At 63.3% G+C, this 20,987-nt stretch overlaps 2 protein-coding genes across 2 annotated transcripts in view; both read left to right on the forward strand.

The window, feature by feature from the left end:
* Clcn7 (chloride channel, voltage-sensitive 7) overlaps window positions 1-6,738 on the forward strand; it is an 18,749-nt gene extending 12,011 nt beyond the window's left edge. The window contains exons 13-24 of the mRNA XM_013011304.1: window positions 136-196; window positions 698-836; window positions 1,346-1,439; window positions 3,539-3,708; window positions 4,344-4,395; window positions 4,672-4,799; window positions 4,958-5,043; window positions 5,343-5,472; window positions 5,864-5,923; window positions 5,993-6,169; window positions 6,478-6,558; window positions 6,641-6,738. Of these exons, the coding sequence (XP_012866758.1) occupies window positions 136-196; window positions 698-836; window positions 1,346-1,439; window positions 3,539-3,708; window positions 4,344-4,395; window positions 4,672-4,799; window positions 4,958-5,043; window positions 5,343-5,472; window positions 5,864-5,923; window positions 5,993-6,169; window positions 6,478-6,558; window positions 6,641-6,727 (1,265 nt within the window). The 3' untranslated portion in view covers window positions 6,728-6,738. The remainder of the gene's footprint in view (window positions 1-135; window positions 197-697; window positions 837-1,345; window positions 1,440-3,538; window positions 3,709-4,343; window positions 4,396-4,671; window positions 4,800-4,957; window positions 5,044-5,342; window positions 5,473-5,863; window positions 5,924-5,992; window positions 6,170-6,477; window positions 6,559-6,640) is intronic.
* Window positions 6,739-7,164: 426 nt separating this feature from the next.
* Window positions 7,165-15,388, forward strand: Ccdc154 (coiled-coil domain containing 154). Its single transcript, XM_013011267.1, has 19 exons — window positions 7,165-7,304; window positions 8,003-8,144; window positions 8,353-8,564; window positions 8,805-9,068; window positions 9,165-9,369; window positions 9,618-9,646; window positions 9,848-9,943; window positions 10,225-10,348; window positions 11,582-11,683; window positions 11,780-11,908; window positions 12,236-12,354; window positions 12,656-12,782; window positions 12,865-13,002; window positions 14,020-14,139; window positions 14,221-14,297; window positions 14,518-14,635; window positions 14,725-14,811; window positions 14,992-15,179; window positions 15,266-15,388. The coding sequence occupies exons 1-19, from the start codon at window positions 7,165-7,167 to the stop codon at window positions 15,378-15,380; spliced, it is 2,532 nt and encodes an 843-aa protein (XP_012866721.1). The 3' UTR covers window positions 15,381-15,388.
* The last annotated feature ends 5,599 nt before the right edge of the window (window positions 15,389-20,987 follow it).

Consider the following 20,987-nt stretch of genomic DNA (forward strand, 5'->3'; position numbering starts at 1 on the left):
GGGGGGGGGCGGTGGCAGAGCTGGGGCGCAGGGCAGGGTGAGGCCGGGCTGGCCTCTCTCCAGGCCTCTCTGCCCCTGGCTGGGACTCCCCCCTTGGTCCCATCCAGCTGATGGGTGCTTTCTTTCGGGTTGTAGGTGGCATTCTCGGAGCTGTCTTCAATGCCTTGAATTACTGGCTGACAATGTTTCGAATCAGGTGAGAAAGCCACTCCATTTTTATGAATGGAATTGACATCTGGCCTTAGGGACCCTCAACAATGGGTTTGGGATTTGGAACCACACCCAGTAGAGCTTGATTTGAGCCTAACAGACAAGTTGGGAACATGCTATCTGGTCTGCTAGAGGGCCAAGCCAGATGACAGAGGTGTCTCCGGAGAGAACCAGGGCTCCTCCCCTCGGCCTCTGCCGGGCACCGGCTCTGTCCACCCTGCCTGCTAGCCCTGTTGTTAGGTGTGTTGATGGAGTGGCAGCTGCTCCTATCCTTGTGCAGTTCTGGCCACTGTGAGTGCCGTCACTGTGGGAGAGAGATGCTCCCAGGATGGTCTGCAGTGTGCGGAGACCTGACCGTGAAACCTGTGGTGTGTCACTCTCCCAGCAGTGGTTCTGGTGCAGGCTGCCGTGACAGCCGCGGTGGGCGTGATGGTGGGGCTGCAGGGGCCGTCTCTGCAGTGAGGTGCATCCTGGCTTTGGGCTCTAGGTACATCCACCGGCCCTGCCTCCAGGTGATTGAGGCCATACTGGTGGCCGCTGTCACAGCCACGGTCGCCTTTGTGCTGATTTACTCGTCCCGGGATTGCCAGCCCCTGCAGGGAAGTTCCATGTCCTACCCGCTCCAGGTAGGCGTGGGGCCCTGTGGGCGAGCACCCTGAGCAGGCCAGGTGGTCTTTGCTCACATCCTGCTTAGGCATGAGGGCTGTCGGACACATCCTGGCTCCAGTTGAGTGTGCCAGTGTGCCTGTGTCGCCCAGCAAGTCCCAGAAAGGCAGAGGCTGGCTGCAGGGCACCAGGGAACAGGTGGCAGTGCCAGGGCTACCACCACAATCCTCTTTCCAGAACAGCCCCTGGTGAGAGCCTCAGAAAGGGGCCTTGAGGCTGCTCACCTGGGCGTGCACACACTGTGGGCGTGGCACACACACATCTTCCACAGATGTTTGAGTCCATTTGTTGATGGGCGTCCCAGAGTGAGAACTGTCCTGGCGCCCAGACAGAGGAGGTGACCTTGCTTGCTGGGCAGTCAGCAGCCACAATCAGGACAGAACAGTGATGTGCTGTGGCCCCGAGCCCCCGGACCCTGGCGACACAGCTCTGCATCCCAGCCCCCCTCTCCTGTGCTCTGCTCCTGCAGCTCTTCTGTGCGGATGGCGAGTACAACTCCATGGCTGCGGCCTTCTTCAACACCCCTGAGAAGAGCGTGGTCAGCCTCTTCCACGACCCACCAGGTGTGTGCAGGCAGTGCGGCTAGGCTGCGGTCCCCATCTGGAGGACTTGACCCTGGCATGGTAGGGTGCACTGAGCCAGCGTTAGTGGGCAGAGTTGGGGTGGTGAGACTGAAAGCGCTGTAGGGTCCACAGCTGCTGGTAGCGAAACGCTAGAGCAGGGCTGGCTGTGGTCCCCCCACCTCCTTCCTGCCTTAGACACTGGGTCAGCGCCACCGCTCAGCCAGAGCCTAGCGGCTCTGTGCCGGGCCTTGCCCTCCCCCAGACACTTCTGACATGGAACCTGCGCCAGAGTAGAGCCTTTAGCACAGGCTGGGCCTGCGCCTGGCTTTGGCCCGCTTTCCCATGTGTCTCGTGGGGACACTGCTTTTCATCGTTTGCCTGACAAGGCCACCAGGAGCTTCCCTGTCTCTAGATCTGCCCCTGGGAGGGGTTCAGGAAATGGAGCAGATCAAGGGCTTGGAATTCACGTGTGGCTCTGGGGCCTGGCCCTTCTGATCTCCGGCCTGTGCCATAGTACCTTTGCCACACAGACGGACCGCCCCAGCCTGCTGTCGACCTCTGTGTTGGTCATTGTGGCCTTCCCCCTTCTTCGCCTCATTTCCCTGGCTTCTCATCCTGGAAGAGCAACCAGGAGTTAGTGTTCAGCCACTGGGGATCACAGTGGCCATCTCCAGGCCCGGCCGTGCTGCACACTTCCAAGAAGTGACATCTCCATGCCCTTTGCCTGTGTGGCCTGCAGAGCTCACCTCTGCCACCCACTGCCGCCAGGAGGATGGTCCACTGACCACTGACCTCCACCGGCCTCCTTAGCCCAGGCCTTGCTCTGGCTTCAGAGAGGCCTCCTCCTTCACTTGGTCCTCTGAGGCCAGACTGATGTACAGCAGGCCCAGCAGCTCGGCTGTTCCCCGCAGGGGTGTGTGATACATCCTTGTCCCCAGAGCGCCCTCCAGGCTGTGGATCTGCTGCAGGCCGGGGCTGCCTGGGGACTCCGTGCCTGTGCCGTGGCTCCAGGCCTCCCTGCTGAGCCCACAACTTTCCCATCTCATTTATTATTGTTGTTGTTATTATTAGTATTATTATTGTCAGTCGTGGCACCTGAACTCTGGGTTTGGGCATTGCCCCTGGGCTCTTAGATGTGCAGTCTACCACTTAGCCACAGCACCCTTTCAGTTTTCTGGTGGTTAATTGGAGATGAGTCTCATGGACTTTCCTGCCCGGGCTGGCTTTGAACTGCGATCTTCAGATCTCAGCTTCCTGAGTAGCTAGAAGGATTACAAGGGTGAGCCACTGGCACCCAGCTCATCCTTTGTTTTTTGTTACCAGAGTTTAAACTCAGGCTTGCTTGAATGGCTGGCACTCCATCACTTGAGCCATGCTTCCAGACTTTTTGCTATTTTGGAGCTAGTCTTATGCTTCAAACCGCGATCCTTCTGAGTGGTTAGGTTTGTAGGTGTGACCCACTGGCACTGGCTCCCTCTCCAGTTCTTTTTTTTTTTTTTTTTGTCCAGTCATGGGGCCTGAACTCTGGGCCTGGGCGCTGCCCCTCAGCTCTTCAGCTCAAGGCTAGCACTCTACCACTTGAGCTGTAGGGCCCACTTTGGCTTTTTCTGTTTATGTGGTGCTGAGAATTGAACCCAGGGCCTCATGCATGCGAGGCAAGCACTCTACCACTGAGCCGCCTTCCCAGCCCGCTCAGTTTTTGTTTTGTTTCGGGATTTTTTGTTTTTTTGGGGGGGTCTGGTCGTGGGGCCTGAACTCTGGGCCTGGGCGCTGCCCCTCAGCTCTTCAGCTCAAGGCTAGCGCTCTACCACTTGAGCCACAGCACCACTTCCGGCTTTTTTCTTTTTGCTTATGTGGTGCTGAGGAATCGAACCCAGGGCCTCTGGCATGCAAGGCATGCGCTCTACCACTGAGCCACCTTCCCAGCCCTCCCTCTCCAGTTCTTGAGGCCCATCCATCCTTCTGAAAAGGCGAGTGTCGAGCCTTCTGAAAAACAGCCAGGCTGGGGCCTGGTGGCCCAGCTCCAGGGATGGAGCTGTGGGCTGGGTGGGGCAGCTGTGCGTGGGCAGGAGTCAGGACCGGCAGCCTCCTCTCCCTAGGCTCCTATAACCCCATGACGCTGGGCCTGTTCACCATCGTGTACTTCTTCCTGGCCTGCTGGACCTACGGGCTCACTGTGTCTGCTGGAGTCTTCATCCCGTCCCTGCTCATCGGCGCTGCTTGGGGTCGGCTCTTTGGCATCTCTCTGTCTTACCTCACGGGGGCAGCGGTGAGTCGGGGAAGTCTGCTGGGGACCACATCCCTGAAGTGCAGATCTTCCCACACACTCCACAAACATGCGTGCAGGGAGGGGCTTGCTGTGTGTCCCAGGCTGGCCTTGAAATCATAGCATCCTTCCTCAGCCTCCCTGGCACTGGGGTCACAAGTGTGCACCACCATTCCTTGCTCAGTTTTTTGTTGTTGTTGTGTTTTGTTTTGTTTTTTGTCGTTGGTCATGGGGCCTGAACTCTGGGCCTGGGCGCTGTCTCTGAGCTCTTCAGCTCAAGGCTAGCACTCTACCACTTGAGCTGTAGGGCCCACTTTGGCTTTTTCTGTTTATGTGGTGCTGAGAATTGAACCCAGGGCCTCATGCATGCGAGGCAAGCACTCTACCACTGAGCCGCCTTCCCAGCCCGCTCAGTTTTTGTTTTGTTTCGGGATTTTTTGTTTTTTTGGGGGGGTCTGGTCGTGGGGCCTGAACTCTGGGCCTGGGCGCTGCCCCTCAGCTCTTCAGCTCAAGGCTAGCGCTCTACCACTTGAGCCACAGCGCCACTTCCGGCTTTTTTCTTTTTGCTTATGTGGTGCTGAGGAATCGAACCCAGGGCCTCAGGCATGCAACCGTCATTCCTGTGTTACCTCCTGCAGATCTGGGCAGACCCTGGCAAGTACGCCCTGATGGGAGCTGCTGCCCAGCTCGGTAAGTCCTGGTTCTCACCACTGCAGAGAGGTGAGAGGGCAAGGGGCACCTGCAAAGAGGTGAGAGGGCAGGGGCACCGCCTCCCCGGGCAGGCTGTGCCGCCCCGCAGCGGGAGTCGGTCCTCCGTCAACGTGAGCAGAACAGGGCCGGGGATCGCAGGTGGCGGTGTTCCCCTTCCCCTCGGCCAGCCACTAGCCTTCAGCCAGGCAGTCACGGGCCTCTCGTTGGAGCTCTAGAGCCACAGGTGCATGGTGAGGCCTGCGGCCCCTCCCGCAGGTGGGATCGTGAGGATGACCCTGAGCCTGACCGTCATCATGATGGAGGCCACCAGCAACGTGACCTACGGCTTTCCTATCATGCTGGTGCTGATGACCGCCAAGATCGTGGGCGATGTCTTCATCGAGGTGCACAGAGCGGGAAGCCTGTCGGCCCCTTTACCCCTCACGTTGGCCTCAGCCTGGGGTCGGGGGTGCTCCGGGCTCGGGGGCCTGTGGCAGGCCCTGTGCAGCCACCCAGACGCCCTGGGGGCGCGGCCACGCTTCACCTGCCGCCCCTTCCTCAGGGCCTGTACGACATGCACATCCAGCTGCAGAGCGTGCCCTTCCTGCACTGGGAGGCTCCGGTCACCTCCCACTCACTCACCGCCAGGTACTGCCAGCAGCCTCCCCGCACCCAGGCTGGAGGGCCAGGTCTGAGGCTGCAGCTTGGGGGTGGGGGGTGGGCCATACTGGCTGCGGGTAGAGGGTAGGCAGGGAGGAGGCTGCGGGCCTGTGAGCGTTACCACTCAGTCCCTGCTGGGCTCCTGGCGCTTAAGCCTGCAGCATGGGGAGGTGGGGTGTTCTGGGGACCGCTGTTTGCTAGTGTGGCAGCGCCATGGCCCCAGCGCCTGTGCCCGCTGAGACGCATGGATGGCGGCGCGGCGGTGACGGGTGCCGGGGTCCTGGCAGGGAGGTGATGAGCACCCCTGTGACGTGCCTGCGGAGGAGGGAGAAGGTCGGCGTCATCGTGGACGTCCTCAGTGACACGGCCTCCAACCACAATGGCTTCCCCGTGGTGGAAGACACGGACGACACCCAGGTACCAGGCAGGAGAGCTTGTGCTGAGCGGACCATCCCGCCCCGCTCGCCCCGCTCCGGTCTGCGGAAGGCAGGGTCCCGCAGCTGGCACTCGCTTCGAGTGCCCCAGCCTGACTGCCGGGCGGCGTGGCCTCCGTCGGGATGTGGGGTCCGTGAATACAGCCTCACTGTGTCCCTTACTAGGCCTAGCCTGTGGGCTGCACTGGACATGGGAGTGGTGGCTGGGAGGGCTGGGGACACCCGTGTCTCTGTGTCAGGTTCACGAGACTGAGTAGGAACTAACTCACTGCAAGCCACTCAGGTGGCTCTCAGGGACCAGAGGATCGACTGAGGTCCTGACACTGGCATCCTGAGGCTGCTGCCCGCTGCCTCTGACCCTTCCTTCCCCACAGCCAGCCAGGCTCCAGGGCTTGATCCTGCGTTCCCAGCTCATTGTCCTTCTGAAGCACAAGGTGGGCCTGCTTGGTCGGGGCAGGGGAGGGTCTGGCCTTCCCACGGGCCCTGACCACCGCTGCCCACAGGTGTTTGTAGAGAGGTCCAACATGGGCCTGGTGCAGCGCCGGCTGAGGCTGAAGGACTTCCGTGATGCCTATCCACGCTTCCCCCCGATCCAGTCCATCCACGTGTCCCAGGATGAGCGCGGGTGCTCCATGGACCTGTCCGAGTTCATGAACCCCTCCCCCTACACTGTGCCCCAGGTACCCAGCCCCTCCTTATACCGAGCCCCGCGTACCCACCTGTGGGGTGGAGCAGGGCGCTGCCCTTTGGCAGGGGCTCCATGCCCAGTCCGCAAGGACAAGCCATGTGCCCAGAAGGCATCGGGGCAGGACCTGGGCTGGGGGTGCCGTGGCCCTTGGGAGCAGTAAAGCTTTGGAGAGGGTTAAGGCCTCAGAGAGGCCTGGTGGGGAGCGGGACACTCAGGACTCCTCTTCCCCACCTGGAGCTGTGGGGATCCCGTCCTCCCCTGGGGTGCGCACGCAGGCTGAGTACCACACCCACCTTGCAGGAAGCGTCTCTCCCTCGCGTGTTCAAGCTGTTCCGGGCTCTGGGCCTGAGGCACCTGGTGGTCGTGGACAATCGCAATCAGGTGAGGCTGGTATCCATGTTCCGCGTGGAGGGCCCTGGGACCCTGACCCCACAAGGGCTCTCACCTGACGTTGCTCCTGCAGGTGGTCGGGCTGGTGACCAGGAAGGACCTGGCCAGGTACCGCCTGGGGAAGGGCGGCCTGGAAGAACTCTCGCTGGCACAGACGTGAGGCCTGGCCCCTTGGTGCTCTGTCCTGGGGTCCTTGGTCTCTTGGCCAAAGCCTTACTTCCTGGGCAGCACAGCAGCAGGATCAAGCAGCCCCATCTCGGGTCTAGCTGGCCTGTGAGCCTGCCTTTCTTCATGGACGCGTGGTTTACATCCTTAGTACTTGCCCTGTGCCGCGGCCCCTTGGCACCCGCCACCCGTTCCTTTCCTTCCAGCTGTGTCTGGCTGCTGGCTCCGCAGAGGCCGCGGAGGGGCAGAGCGCGAGGCCGGCGAGCCGTGCCCCTGGCTGCTGCTGCTGTGGGACCCACACGCCAGCCACACTGCCCTCACCGCCAGAAGCCTCACAGCCAGGGCTCAAGGGTGACACAGTGCTCCGTGGGGAGCCCCAGGTGGCCCAGGCCCAACCTGACTTAGGTGATCCCAGGCCCTGAGGACAGGAAGATGGGGCCTGTGCCAGGGGCTGGGGCCCTAAGAGTCCCGCGGGCCGGAGGCTTGCATTTGAAGACAGCCAGGAAGACAGGTTCTCAGCACGGGGGCCGCGGTGTCAGCAGTGGCTCACCTCCGGCTACAGTGGCCACCAAGTGCGCACCACTGGGGTGATCTCCTGTGGCCTAGCACAGAGTGGCGCTAGTGTGGTGGCATGGGCCCGTGGATTGGCAGAGCTAGCCAGGCCTGGCCAGATAGTGTTCCTCGGGTCTCTTTTATGAACATGTGAGAAATTTAAGTCGGCTGGCGCCATCCCATTCCCTGCCTGGGGCCTAGAGGGTCAGGGCACTGGGCACGGTGGCACCAGGCGACGGGCCTCCTGTGGTGCCCGTGCAGAGCTCTGTGGGCAGGGGCCCCCACTCAAGGACCGACAGCCCCCTGTGGGCCCATGGCCTGCTCCCAGGAGCTCCCTGCAGACCCTGATCTCCACGCGCCCAGGCCAGCCCCCTCCCCGGGGAGGACCAGGTGTCGTCTGAGCCCTCATGGGGCGGGGAGGGGTCCGCGAAGCCTCTGCGTGGGAAGGGCAGCGAAGGGAAGGGAAGGAACTGCGCAGGGCCTCAGACGATTGGTACCAAAAAAGCACGTGCAATCCTGTTCATAGTTTTACGTCAGTCACATGTTGAGATGATATTTTGGATATACTAGGTAAATAAAAGGAGCTATCCAAACTCACTCGACCGTCTCCTGTCTCAGTGGCTTCTGGAACAGCTGAAGTCCCCAAGCTGCGGCGGCTGTGTGGCCACCTTGGGGCCCCTGCTTTCGGGGGGGGGCGGCCCTCGTCTCCCTGCTCCAGGTCTGGGCCCCCAGGACCTGGGTGGCGCCTGGGGTCCCCTGCCTGCGCAGGCCAGCAGCCAGGGCTCGGGGCGGCCCTTTGCCAGACGCTGCCGGAGTCCTCAGCCGCGCAGACGCTGGCAGTTGTGGAGGCACACTGGCAGGTCAGGGGAGAGCTCAGGTTCCACTGGCAGTTGGGCCATGAAGTCATAAGGTTCTGGTGAGGAAAGGAAGGTTCCAGAATAACCCTGCCGCCAGGTTGTACCCACCTCCCTTGGGATTCTCTGAGGAAGCCAGGTGTGAGGACAGGAAGCTCCCACCTCACTGCTTCGAGGCCCTTGCCCCCCCTGCTGACCTGCTCCCGACCCCCAGGGCCCCAGCCATCCTACCAGGCCCTACCAGCCCCTGGGGGGCCCCGACTCCCCACCCGGCCTCCCCTGCCGCCTCCCCCGGCCCAGCCCTTATCCTCTCCAGAGGCCCCCAGCCTTCTGCCTGACTTCGCTGCCTCCCTCCGGCCACTCCTGCCTGCCTTGGCCTGGTCTCCAAGGACAGCCACCGGCACTGGGCCCGGGCCAGGCCTGCAGGTAGGGGCTTCTGGTGGTAAGTCAGGCGAGCCGGGATGGACAGGGTCCATGGGACAACTCTGCTTCTGGGACCCCCACAGACAGCTAGCAGCTGGGAGCCCTGTCTAGTTCCTGCTGGCCACCTGTGCGTTCTCAGGGCCCTAGACTTTGCTGAGCCAAACCCCTGCCCAGCCCAGGCCAGAGTAAGAGGAGACACCCAGAGGTTGGGGTGTGACCCTTGCAGTTTGGTTCCTGTTACAGCGACCGGGCGTACCCCGAGAGCCCGCTCCCGAGGCGTCTTCTTACAGAGCTGGCTGGCAGCATGCTGTCGGGGATGTCGCCCCCGACACAGCCGAGCACTGTGGCGCTGGAGGACCTGGAGCTGCTCCTGGCAGAAGCCCTGACCAGCCCTGAGCCCTTGAGCCTGGAAGAGACTCCGGAGAGGTACGAGCGCAGCCACGGGGCACCCAGCTCCTCCGTCCCCAAGCCGGAAGCTTCCAAGTACAAAGGGCAGCTGGAGCAGTGGTGAGCTGCCTGCGGGGCTGAGGCGGGCCGAGCGGGGCTCCCTACCCCCGCCCCCGTCCCCTGGCGGACACAGCTGAGCCCGCCCGCTCTGGCCAGCGTGGCGGACCTGCAGGCCGACGTGGCCTGCCTGCGAGGACACAAAGAGCGCTGCGAACATGTCACGCTGGGCCTGCTTCGGGAGCTGCTGCAGGTGCGCACACGCCTGCATCTGCAGACCTCAGCGGTGCAGCAGCTGCAGCAGAAGGCACAGCAGGTGGCCCCGGCCCCGGAGAAGGAGGCGCCGGAGGTGAGCCTGGGGGCAGTGGCCCAGCTCCCTGCCCCCCACGGTGCACGGCTGTCCACCCACAACGCATGGCCCCTCTCCTGAGCACGGGGACAGCTCCCTGGACCCTGAGTCCAGCTGGGTCACTGATGCCAGGGTTCATAGCACCCCAAAGCCTTTAACACTGCCCCCCAGCACACTTCCTTGTGCTGCAGGAACTCGGGAGGCAACAAGCCAGCCTGCTCAGCTCCATGCCCTCTTCTTTGCAGTCCCCTGGGTCCCAGAAGGAGAACCAGATGCAGGTCCTGGAGAAAAGGTACCCCCCCCTCCTCTATAGGTATGGGCTTAGTGGGAAGTGGGGGCCACTAGCCCTGGGGTGCCCAGTCAGCTGTCTTCCTGCACGTGGTCCACCTTCTGCCCTGGGTCTTCCCCAGGCTGCCCTGGAAGGCAGCGGGGAGGCTAGCCGGGGTGGCTGTGCGACCTGCCCCGAGCCTGGCGGAGGTGACTCCTGTGCCAGGCTGGTGGAGGTCCGGGAAGCCTTGATGCAGATCCAGAGGACCCAGGCTCTGCAGAACTCGGAGAGGAAGGGTGTGGAGCAGGAGATGAACCTCAGGTGAGCCGCGGCCTCCCCACACTGGCCCTGAGCCACCCGCCTCGTGTACGTGTCTGGGCATGGCTGAACTAGCCACGGATGGAGTCCCACCCGCTGCCTCAGCACCCCCAGAGCATGCCCATCATCAGTACTGCGCTTGCGGGGCCCCTCAGGCCGTCTGTGGAGCCACAAGGCTTGTCCCGTCCTCAGTCTGCTTGGCATTGCCATGTGTTACCCAAGTGGTTTGTGTTTCCCAGCCCGTCTGCTTCCCTGGGGCTGGTATGAGTCTCCACCGTCCCTAGACTGACGCAGCTCACTGACTTGCTGAGGCACGAGGAGCAGAGCCGAGAAGTGGCCTGTGAGGCCCTGCAGAAGAGTCAGAAGGACACCAGCCAGAAGGTGGACCGCGAGGTGGCCAAGCTGCAGGTACCATGGGGGGGGGGGGCAGCTGCCGTGGCCGCCTCCCTCTCCCAGTTCAAGCCGCTCCAACCAGGCCAGAAAAAGGGATATCTGCTCTCTGAGCCCCTTCCACGGCCATGTTTGGGCTCAGCCTTTCCCTCCGGGTGGGTGATAAGTTCTGAGCTACCAGCTCCCTCCCGCTGGTGATCCCGAGGAAGGGCCTGCTGTACGGCGTGGGGCAGGGGACAGGGCCTACAGATGTGCAGCCCAGCTCCTGGGCTCTGCGGACAGACCAGGGATGGCAGTGTCTCCACCGTGCGTCCAGCTCCTCACGGGGCCAGGCCAGGAGCTCCCAGCCGCTCCCACATAGTTCTGCTGCCCAGAGCTGGTGGTGTCGGCTCACTGCCCACTGGGAAATCAACATATGGGCTCTCCTAAGAGGGCAGGGGTGTGGAGCTGAAGTTCCCGATGTGCTGGGTGTAGGCCCCGCCTGCCTTTTCTCTGAGCACAGGGGTGTGGAAGGGCTCGCTAGGACCAGGGGTCAGCACATGATGACATAGTGACTGTTTTTGTAAATAAAGTTTTATTGGCACAGAGCCATGAACATTTATAAATTATTTACCTTGGGGCTGTAGTGGTAAAAATGGGAGGTAAAGGTTTTAAGAGAGACCTTTGAAAACCTGAAGCCTTTGTAGTCTGGCTGCTGACCCTGCTCAAAGGCACTCCAATGGGCAGGAATGTCAGCAGGTGCTCAGATGGAGGGAGAGCCCATTTGCTCATGGCCCACACTCAGCACCTGGCCTTGGAAAAGAGGTCTGGAGAGAGAGTTTATGATACGGAGACGTAAAGAATATGGAATGGGATGGAGCCAGGCTATGGGATGGAGGCCCCCAAGCTTGTAGACCCTCTGGGGGCCCCAGATACGGAGGCTGTCATGCCCCAAGGAGGTTCTGTCTGTGGGCCGTCTCTCACCCGCTTCCCCGCCTGAGGCCAAAGCTCACGATGTGAATTGTGGCCTTCCTGAGGGCATCTGGAGGCTGATACACGCACCCAGGATCTCTAGACCTCAGGGTGTCCTGAGCTTCAGGCCCTTCCTGACTCCCAAGCTGGGTCCTCTGGGGAGTGGGGACTGTGGCCGCTGCCCCCCGCCCTTCTTGACCTAAATGTGGTGGGCCCAGCGCCACTGGGCACAGGAGCGTTAGGGGCCAGGCAGGCTGTCCCGCGGGGAGGCTGCAGGTGACCACGTGCCTGCCTCCCCAGGTCCTGGTGACCAAGCGTGGGGAGGAGATGAGTCTCCGCTTCCTCAAGAGGGAGGCCAAGCTGTGCGGCTTTCTGCAGAAGAGTTTCCTGACCCTGGAGCAGGTGGGGGCTGGGCTGGACGCCGGGAGGGGTCCAGGCTGGGATGGCCCCCTGCTGCCCACCCTGGCAGGGGCACAGACTCGTTCTCTGTCCCTGCAGAGAATGAAGACTTTGGAGACCATGAGGCTGAAGGCGGAGGACAGTCTGCGAGAGGAGCTAGAGGTCCGCTGGCAGAAGCTTCTGGAATTGACTAAGGAGCACATGAAGACGGTGCGGGCCCAGCGTCAGGTAGGCCCCAGCTGACAGGTGGGCGGACAGGCAGCAGGTGCTGGAACTCAGAGCCATCTTTTTTTTTTCGGTCGGTTGTGGGGCTTGAACTCTGGGCCTGGGCGCTGTAGCCCTGTGCTCTTCAGCTCAAGGCAAGCGCTCTACCTCATGAGCCACAGCGCCACTTCTGGTTTTCTAGTGGTTTATTGGAGATAAGAGTCTCACAGACTTTCCTGCCCAGGCTGGCTTTGAACCGTGATCCTTGGATCTCAGCCTCCTAAGCAACTAGGATGACAGGTGTGAGCCACGGGCGCCCAGCTATCAGAGCCATCTTTGCCGCAGGAGGAGGAAGGCCACTTGCTGGGCCAGTGCCAGGGCCTGGATGCAGCCGTGGTCCAACTCACCACATTTGTGCGGCAGAATCAGCTGTCACTGAGCCGTGTCCTGCTGGCTGAGCAGAAGGCCCGGTGGGTGTGGCCTGCAGGGCCACCCAGGCCCGTCTGCAGGGGATTGCTGGGGCTCACCAAGGCTCAGCCCTGCTGCCTGCCCCTCCCTCCCCCCAGCTCACCCGCTGGCCATATGGGTGCGGATTGGCGGGTCGGTGGCACAGACCCTTCCCTGTCCCTCCCTCTTTGGAGGGAGCACCTGTGACTACGCCCCACTCTCTAGTCTGTGGGGTCTCATGGGAGGTTCCGGAGCTGGTGGCTGGGCCCCTCCTCCCCGGTGGGACTGGGGTCAAGCCTTGCTGAGGGACACTTTTGGTGACAGGGAGGCCATGGTGAGCTTGGAGGAGAGCCAAGCTGGGGAGCTGGCATCCTACATTCAGGAGAATCTGGAGGCTGTGCAGCTAGCTGGCAAGCTGGCCCAGCAGGAGACGCAGAGCGCACTGGAGCTGGTAAGGGGCCAGCAGAGACTGCCGTAAAGCCAGACGCCGGCACCCAGCCGGGACCTCCTCCACCCCTTCCCTCCCCCCACAGCTCCAAGAGAAGAGCCAGGCCCTGGAGGGCCTGGTGGCCGACATGGCCCGGCAACTGAAGGACCTGAGTGATCACTGCCTGGCCTTGAGCTGGAGGCTGGACCTGCAGGAGCAGACATTGGGCATGAAGCTATCCCAGGTGAGCTCCCGAGACAGATGGGGCCTGACCCACGCTGGCCTCGCCCGGCCGGCACTGTCGCAGGCAGTGGCCCCTGGCTAGTTGCCCAGGACCCACTGCTGACGCTGCAGCGCCTGGCGCCACAGCTGTGGCTTTCCACCGTCCTGGGGGTGGGCCGCCAGCCGGGGAGGCAGCTCCAGCTCCTGGCATCCTGGCATTGTTTTCTGTACTGGTACTGGGGCTCAAACTCAACCTTGAACCCTCATTCACTTTTCCAGCTGAGTGGCACGCTACCTCTTGAGCCACGTTCCAGTTTTCTCCTGGCTAACTGGAGATAAGAATTTCTGGAAATTATCTCCTTAGACTGCCTCCAAATTGTAATTCTCAGATCTCAGTTTCCTGAGCAGCTGGGGTTATAGGCGTGAGCCACTGGTGCCACCGGCCGTTCACTCTTTAAAGTGTGCCATTCAGTGACTCATTGATCCACAGAGCTGTGCATCTAGTCAGTGCTGGAACTTTCCCATAATCCCAGATGGAAGCCCCCTGGCCCGTTGCCGCCCTTCCCCGCCCCCTCAGCGCCTGGACGAGATGAGCTTCCTTCCTGTCTCTGAGCGGCCTGCTGTAGAGAGGAGACTCCTTGCAGAGGAGTGGTTGTGCAGTGTCCCCGGCTTCTCTCCCTGAGCCTGTCTTGGTGAACCGCCCTGTGGTGACACGGGTCTGCCGTGCTCCTCCGGCTGGCCCTGCGGCCCTTCTGCGCACACGTGGAGTCAGAACAGCTCCAGCCTCTGACCCTGGCAAAGGGGTGGGCTCCTTCTCAGCCCCTGCCTGGAGGGGCCTGGGGCTTCCTTGGCCTTGCTGGCTTGTCCGTTTGTGTCTGGCCAGGCTGCCCCAGGCTGCCCCAGGGTATAGGTCCGTGCACAAGTGTGCTTGCAGTCACAGGTGGACTTGGGCTCTGGTCTTCCCCCCTCTCCCCCCGTCCACCCATCTGTCCAGCCACACGCTCTGGACTCCAGCTTTGACCTCACATCTGGATCCTAGGTGAAGACGGAGTGGGAATGTGCGGAGAGGAAGTCTCAGGAGGACCTGGCCCTGGGGCTGAAGGAAGTGGCAGCACAGCTGCGGGCCGTGCAGGAGCAGGTGGACGACTTCTCCCAGAAGGTGGGTGCGGTCTCCCTTCTCCCCGTGTCTGCCCAGGCTGGGTCTGGAGGCGCCCTGAGTCTCGCCTACTCTGCGTTTTAGATAGAAGGCGTCTCAGAGGAGTGTGCCTTCCGCAAGAGTGATGCCGATCTGAAGATCTCCGTGGAGAGCAAGGCCAGGTGGGAGCCCAGTGCACCGGCTCTTAAGTCCACACTCTGTGTGGCACCCCTGCCTCCCTGCCCCTCCCCACCCCTGCTGCCCCCAGCGGGCGCCCGCCCCTCCCACCTCCACCACAGACCCCCCGGAGAGCGGGCAGGGCCGAGCCCCTCAAGCCTGTGATGGCCAGAGGAATCCCGCCCTGCCCCCAGGGTGCCCCACAGCCAGCCCCTGCCCCCACAGAAAGGCCGCGATGGGCCTCGTGCGGCAGGAGCTGGCCTCGCTGCAGTCTTCCATGCAGCTGCTCAAGGAGGACCACCCCGGGCGGAAGATCGCTGAGATCCAGGGCAACCTGGCCACGGTACCCCTCCGCCCTGGGAAGCAGCCTGGTCCAGCCTGGGCGGGGCCCCCTGGGCACAGCGGGCTGCTCAGGAACAGGGCTCTGTTCAGTTTCAGAAGCAAGTGTTAAAGCTGGAAGATAGCATCCAAGCTAACAAGACCATCCAGAACCTGAAGTTTAATACAGAGACCAAGCTGGTGAGCATCCCCAGTCCCTCGGTCCCTCGGGTCCCAGCCCGGCCCGAGTCCTGCCTGGAAGCCGCCCAGCAGCGCTGCCCCCCGTGGGAGATGAGCCCCCCGCCGGCTGCCCGTGTGTCCTCCTCCCTCCCCGTCCCGTCCCCCGCGGCTCTGGGGAGCACTCGCACCCTGTGCCCGCAGCGCGAGGAGAAGCTGGCAAGCCTGCGGGAGACTGTGCTGCTCCTGTGGAGTGAGGCGGGGCCCTGGCCGCTGACGCTGGGCAGCAAGCGCATGTTGATGTCCCTGGTGCGGCAGCGGTTCTTTGTCAAAGACGTGGCGTCCGGCGAGCTGGTCTCTGTGAACCGCTGGGGCGTGTACCAGGCTCTGAGGTGGGCAGCAGGGCGCCCGGCGTCCCGGGGCGGCGGCCCCACCGCGCCAGGCAGGGGGAGCCTGCATGAGCCGTGTCTGCACGCAGGTGGCTGCAGTGGAAGGCTGTCTTCATGAACCTGCTGGCCCAGCGAAGGCCAGGCGCCATCTCCCGCCAAAAGCCTGTGTCCCAGCTGCCGTCTCTGCCCCCTTCCCAGAAATAAAAGCACAGTGCTTGTCCCCGTCAGAGCCAGTCCCCTGACGCCTCCCACGGGCTCTGCGGCTGACAGGGAGTCCAGGGGCCGATGGCCAGTCCCTGGACCGTCCCCCAGGACCCTCCTGCCCTGCCCAGCATCGGGGCCCCACGCCCCAGGGGGCCAGGGCTCCGGCAGGTGTGCACAGAGGCCCCAGTCCCGCGCCTGGCCGGGCACGCAGATGCTATGGCTCGTGACTTAGGCCCATCTGGGGTGTCTCCGGCTCTGCGTAGCACCCCTGCCCCGGCCGGTCACTCCTGCCCAGGGAAGCAGCTTCTCCCCACAACTCTGGGGAGGGGCTTGACCTCGTGCCGGGCCTGCCACGGGGACCGTCAGCCCGGGCCCTGCAGGACTCCCCACCCGAGTCCCCGCTCCCGAGGGGAGCTGTGGAGATGGCTGTGCACAGTGGGAGCTGTGGGGGTCAGGGTCAGGTGGGCTGGATGTACGCATTCCCGCTCTCCTCCGGCTCCCAGCCCCAGCAGCACCGGCTGAGGGGTCGGGGAACGGGCACCCTGGGAAGGACGCTGCTGTCCAGCACACGCGAGCCCCTCCTCTGCTAGGCCTCGGCCAGCTGAGCCACATCCAGAGCCCGGGCGCCCTCGCTGTGCAGCTCCTGCTCAGCCTCCACTGACCAGCTGGCCAGCAGGTCACTGAAGTCCGGTGTGCCGGGGTGGAGCAGGCCCAGGGGGTTGGGCTCTGGCTCCTTCCAGAAGGAGGGGGGCAGCTTCCTCTGGGTCATGGGGGTGATGTGGCCATACTTGCGCTCCAGTCTCAGTCTGCGGCCGGAGAACTGCCGCAGCCCATAGTCAAAGAGCTCGGCCAGGGGTCCCAGCGGCGAGGCCCCCCCGCTGCCGAGGCCCGGCCGGTGTGCCTGCCCCTCAGACATCTCGGGGGGACAGACCCCCGGCTCCGCGGCCTCCTCGTGCTCCAGAGGCCTGGCCTGGGCCAGGCGTGCCAGGTCCGCATAGTAGAGCTCCCGGGCGGAGCGGCTGGCGGGCGGGCTGTGCGTGTGCATGTCAGGGGCATCTGCGTCCTGCCCCCCACCCTTGCGGCCAAAGTACCTCTGGATGTCACCGCTGATGAGTTCCGAGAAGCGCAGCAGCTGCAGCGGCGTCTCGGGGCTGCCGGGACCCTGGGGGGCCACCCCTGAGCTCGGGGGGGGCCGGCAGCAGGCCTGTGCCCCCTCCTTCTCCTCCCCTTCTTCCTCCTCCTCCTCTTCCTCCTCCTCCTCCTCCTCCTCCTCCTCCTCCTCAGAAGTTTCTGGGGGTTCCGGGTCCAAGGACAGGAAGGGTTGGTGGGATGGCAGCAGCAGCCGGAAGTCAGAGAGAGGCCGTATCACGCCCGCGGCCATCTCCTCCCGACCTGAGCTGCCCGGGCCTCTGGGCAGTGGGTGCTGCTGGGAGGTGGAGAGGGACGGGTTACAGCAGGCCTGGCCGTGCCCTGTGGACTCGATGCCCTAAGAAGGCCCCCCGCTCCCCGGAGCCCCCGCCCTGCGGTGCTTAGGGAGACATGGCTCAGCAGCAAAGAGGTGGGCAGACCCCGGGACACACGGCTGGCCCCCACGTGCCGGGGTGGGGTAGGACAGGGCTGGCCACGGGCGCCGCGCCTGCCCTGGGGTCGGGGGCTCCCCTCAAGGCCCAGGGAGCAAGCAGGGATGAGAAGATGCCCGTCGGAGCCCCTCAAACCACTGAGAACCGTGCAGGAAGCAGAGGTCCCGGGGCCCCCTGCCCAGAGCTGAGGAGGAGGCGGCGGGGGGGGGGTGGCGTCTACCCCCGGCCCAGGGCTGCCAGAGCTGAGGAGGAGGCGGCGGGGGGGGGGTTTGTGGCATCTACCCCCCGGCCCAGGGCTGCCTGGGTGAGGGGAGGGTGCTCCCTGCCCCTCCAACAAGCTGCAGGGCTTGGGGAGTTCTGTTCCTAGCTGAGTCTGGTCTTGAACTCGCTCCCTTCTTCCCCCACCTTCTGAGTGCTGGGGTCACGGGTGCGCACCACACCCAGCTAGACTCTGGTGTTACCCAACATCTGACCTCCAGGGGAGGCGAGGACACCAGAGCAGCCCAACCCGCACCTCCCGCTCAGTCGGGGGGATCCCAAGGCAGGACCCCAGAGTGAACAGAGAGCCAGGGGCCTCTGTGCAGACCCAGGAAGGTCCAGTGGAAGCAGTTGGGCCTGGAGCTTGATGCGGGGGGAGGGGTCGCTGGGGAAGTGGCCAGAGGGTAGCATGGCTCTCTCGGCCAGCAGGACAAATGCCACCACGTCCCTCCCCAGGCTGGAGCTGAGTGGGTCCAAAAGCAGAAAGGCAAGGAGCAGGCACTCAGAGTAGCCTCTCTGAGAGACCTGTGGTGTGGGGTGCGCTTGTGCAGGTCTCCTGGGGTCTGGCTGACCCAGGCAGGCCCCTCCTGGGGCCTGAGGCTCTGGTGTGGAGTGTGGGTGAGCTCGGAGCCGCCCCTGCCTGCTCCCGCCTGGCCCGGCCCCTCGAGGTCCTCTCCTGCTGGGTTCCCTTGGCGTAGGACCTTTCCAGGAACCCTAGCACTGGCCGTCAGGATGGTCACTCCTGGAGCAGGGAGAGGTCCAGCAAGACCCAGCGGGTGCAGAGACCCCACCCCGCCAGGCAGCTGCCCCCCCCCCACAGCCCTCCCCACCTGCCTGGCCCAGCTCCTACCTGATGGGGGCTGCAGCTCCTGCGCACGGGCCCACCTCTACCTGGGCGCAAGCATTTATAGCCGGGCTCCGGGGCTGCCTGGGGCCGGCAAATATTTGGTGACGGCATTGTCCTCGCAGACTGGGCAAATAGAGCCCGTTTGCTTTAGCGCCCAGCAACCAGGGCCCCGCGATGGGGGCAGTGCCTGCAGACCGGCCTGTTCCCCGGCCTGCCTGGGGACCGTGGAGTGTTTGCCTGGCCCCAGCTGGCCCACACCTTGGGCCCGAGGACTCTTATCTCTGCTGCTGATTGGGCTTGGTCCAGGCCTTGCCAAATAGGCGGAAAATTAAATTTCATGCTATTTTGAGTTCTGGAGTGCACCTCTCCAGAAGACATCCTGCCCGCACAGCGCGGGCTGTAAACAGAGCCGCCAGGGTGCTGGGCGGGGGGGGGGGGGGGGAACGGAGCTGCCTGAGCCCTGACCAGAGGGACAGAGTGTGGGAAGGGGCCGTGTCCAGGCCCAGGGCATGGAGCTTGTGTAGGTCGTGCCTGGAACCCCTACTCGGCCCTTGGGGATGGCCGTGGTCATCTCTGCCAGCCCAGGCAGGACTGCTGCCCCGCCCAGCTGCCACCTGGCTCTTCCAGAGCCACGGGCGTGGGCAGCCGGCCTGGTTAACCCAGGGCTGAGGTGGCCCCTCCTCCCTGGCGTCTGGCCCGCCTCAGTGGACTTCCCCAGGTCCTGCCACGTGGGGCCGTGTGAGCATCCGGGATGGTCGCAGGCAGGGACCGCAGGCTGCAGAGATGTGCAGGCCCTCACTCCGGAGGGTCCCCAGGGTCTGAGGATCTGGTCCTGCTCTCCCGTGCCGGTGGCCATTGGCCACCCACAGTTCTTGGACTTGTGGCCGTGCGTCCCTGTCCCTGCCCGTGTCCCCACACTGTCCTCAAAGGATGCCTGCTGGGCGGGGTGTGGGGGCCCCACAAATCCACCCACCCCAGCCCCACCACTTGTGTCTGCAGTGACCCTGGGTCTAAGCAAGCTCAGCTCCGTGGCTCTCAGCATTCTGCCCTGGGTCTGACCGTCTCGGCATGCCGTGACACCCTCCCGGGCCTGGGCCCCTCTTCTGCCTCCAAGGCTCCCAACCTCTGGCTCAGGCGTCTGGACGCCAGACTGGGGCTCGGGCTGTGAATCGTACCGGGGCCGCTTTGACTCCTACATCCAACGCGACTTGCCCTGTCCTGGCTGTGGGCAGCCCAGCCTCAGCCTCAGCGTCCTCGGCTCGGGCCTGGTGCAGCAGGACGCCCAGGACTGGGCTCCAGACATCCGTCCTGCAAGTGAGGACACACACAGGCCTTGCCTCCTGTGGGCTCAGAGGCCTTCAGGCCTTGGGGCCTGGGTGCCCCCTTCCCTACCTGCCCAGGACCCCAGAAATGGTCCCCTAGAGTGGAGGAGGCCACAGCAACTCCTGGCTGGAGGCACAGTGCCCCCTGCTGTTCGGTGTAGGAAAGGGCAGAAAACGAGGGTGGAGTCCACGCTGGCAGCCCTCCAGAGGCGCGGCGCTGTGGCATACCTCGCCTCTGCGGGGAGAAGCGTGGGGGGGGGGGGAACCCAGGGCCTCAGGAGGGGCCTGAAGGACCTGTGTGTCCCACCCTGACCAGAGTCAGGACAGGGAGGGGCTGAGGCTGGGGTCACGGCCATCTGCTTGTGAGGCCCAGCCCTGGGTGGGGAGCCCAGGCTGAGGTGAGTGGCTGGGACACAGCCCTGCCCTCAAGCAGGTCCTTCCTGCCTTAGAAACCTCCCGAGGGGCTCCCAGCAGAGGGCAGGGCCCGCATGCTATGCCTGGTTTCCAGGCATCTGGATGTCGGCACAGGATCCCTGAATATAGACATAGACACGGGAGATTAAAGACGAAGCTCAAAGATGCTGCACTGGGCTGGGAAGGTGGCTCAGTGGTTGAGTGCTTGCCTTGCATACCTGAGGCCCTGGGTTCAATTCCTCAGCACCACATAAGCAAAAAGAAAAAAGCTGGAAGTGGCGCTATGGCTCCAGTGGTAGAGCGCTAGCCATGAGCTGAAGAGCTGAGGGACAGCGCCCAGGCCCAGAGTTCAGGCCCCACGATCAGAGCCCCCCCACCAAAAAAAAAAAAACATGCTGCACTGCTGTTTTCGAAGGTGAAGAAGCCATAAGCCAAGGGATGCTGGGGCTTCCAAAAGTCAGAGACCTCAAGGAAGCCAACTGACCTGCCAACACCTGAATTCCAGGCCTTTGTGTCATCCTAGATCATGACCTCCAGAGCCGTGAGTGTGTCATTTGAGCCACTCAGCTGTGGCCATCAGTTTCAGCACAAGGGAAAAGTCATAGCTGGAGACTTGGCTGGAGGGGAGCTGGGCAGACAGGTCAGGTCTTGTGAAGGGCTGAGAAATATGGAGCAGGAGATGGAGGGTGCCTGTGCATGTGTCCCTGGAAAGCCTAAAGCGGGAATCACTCCTGCCAGCAAGGGCATGGGTGGACATACCCCCTGGGACTGCTCCCCCATCCCTGCTCCCCCCTACTCCTGCAATGACCAAAGGCCTCCTGTGCTTGCTGGAAGCTGTACCTTCCCCCGACTGCCAGACCCATTGTTTGTCCTGCAGAATCCTGGTAAAGAGATGAGAGAGGAAAAACCCAACCTGGGATGGAAAATTCTAGAGTAGGGAAGAAACCAGAGTGGCTATGTGCCTGGGAAGCGGAGCCTGGTCAGGGCTGAAGGAGGAGACAGTGGGGAGGGTCCACCTCCAGGGTGAGCTGAGGGGCACTCACGGGGACGGCCCGAGCAATTTCCAAAGCAGGCCCGGGACCTCGTGCAGGGGTGGGCGACGCGGCCCCTTGTCTGCTCTGAGTTTTAAGCTCAGGAATACCAGGTGTCCACCAAGTTGTTTCTGTTTTTCTCTTCTTTTTTTTTT

The sequence above is a fragment of the Dipodomys ordii genome, unplaced genomic scaffold (genome assembly GCF_000151885.1).
Source record: "Dipodomys ordii isolate 6190 unplaced genomic scaffold, Dord_2.0 Scaffold14, whole genome shotgun sequence".
NCBI lineage: Eukaryota > Metazoa > Chordata > Mammalia > Rodentia > Heteromyidae > Dipodomys > Dipodomys ordii.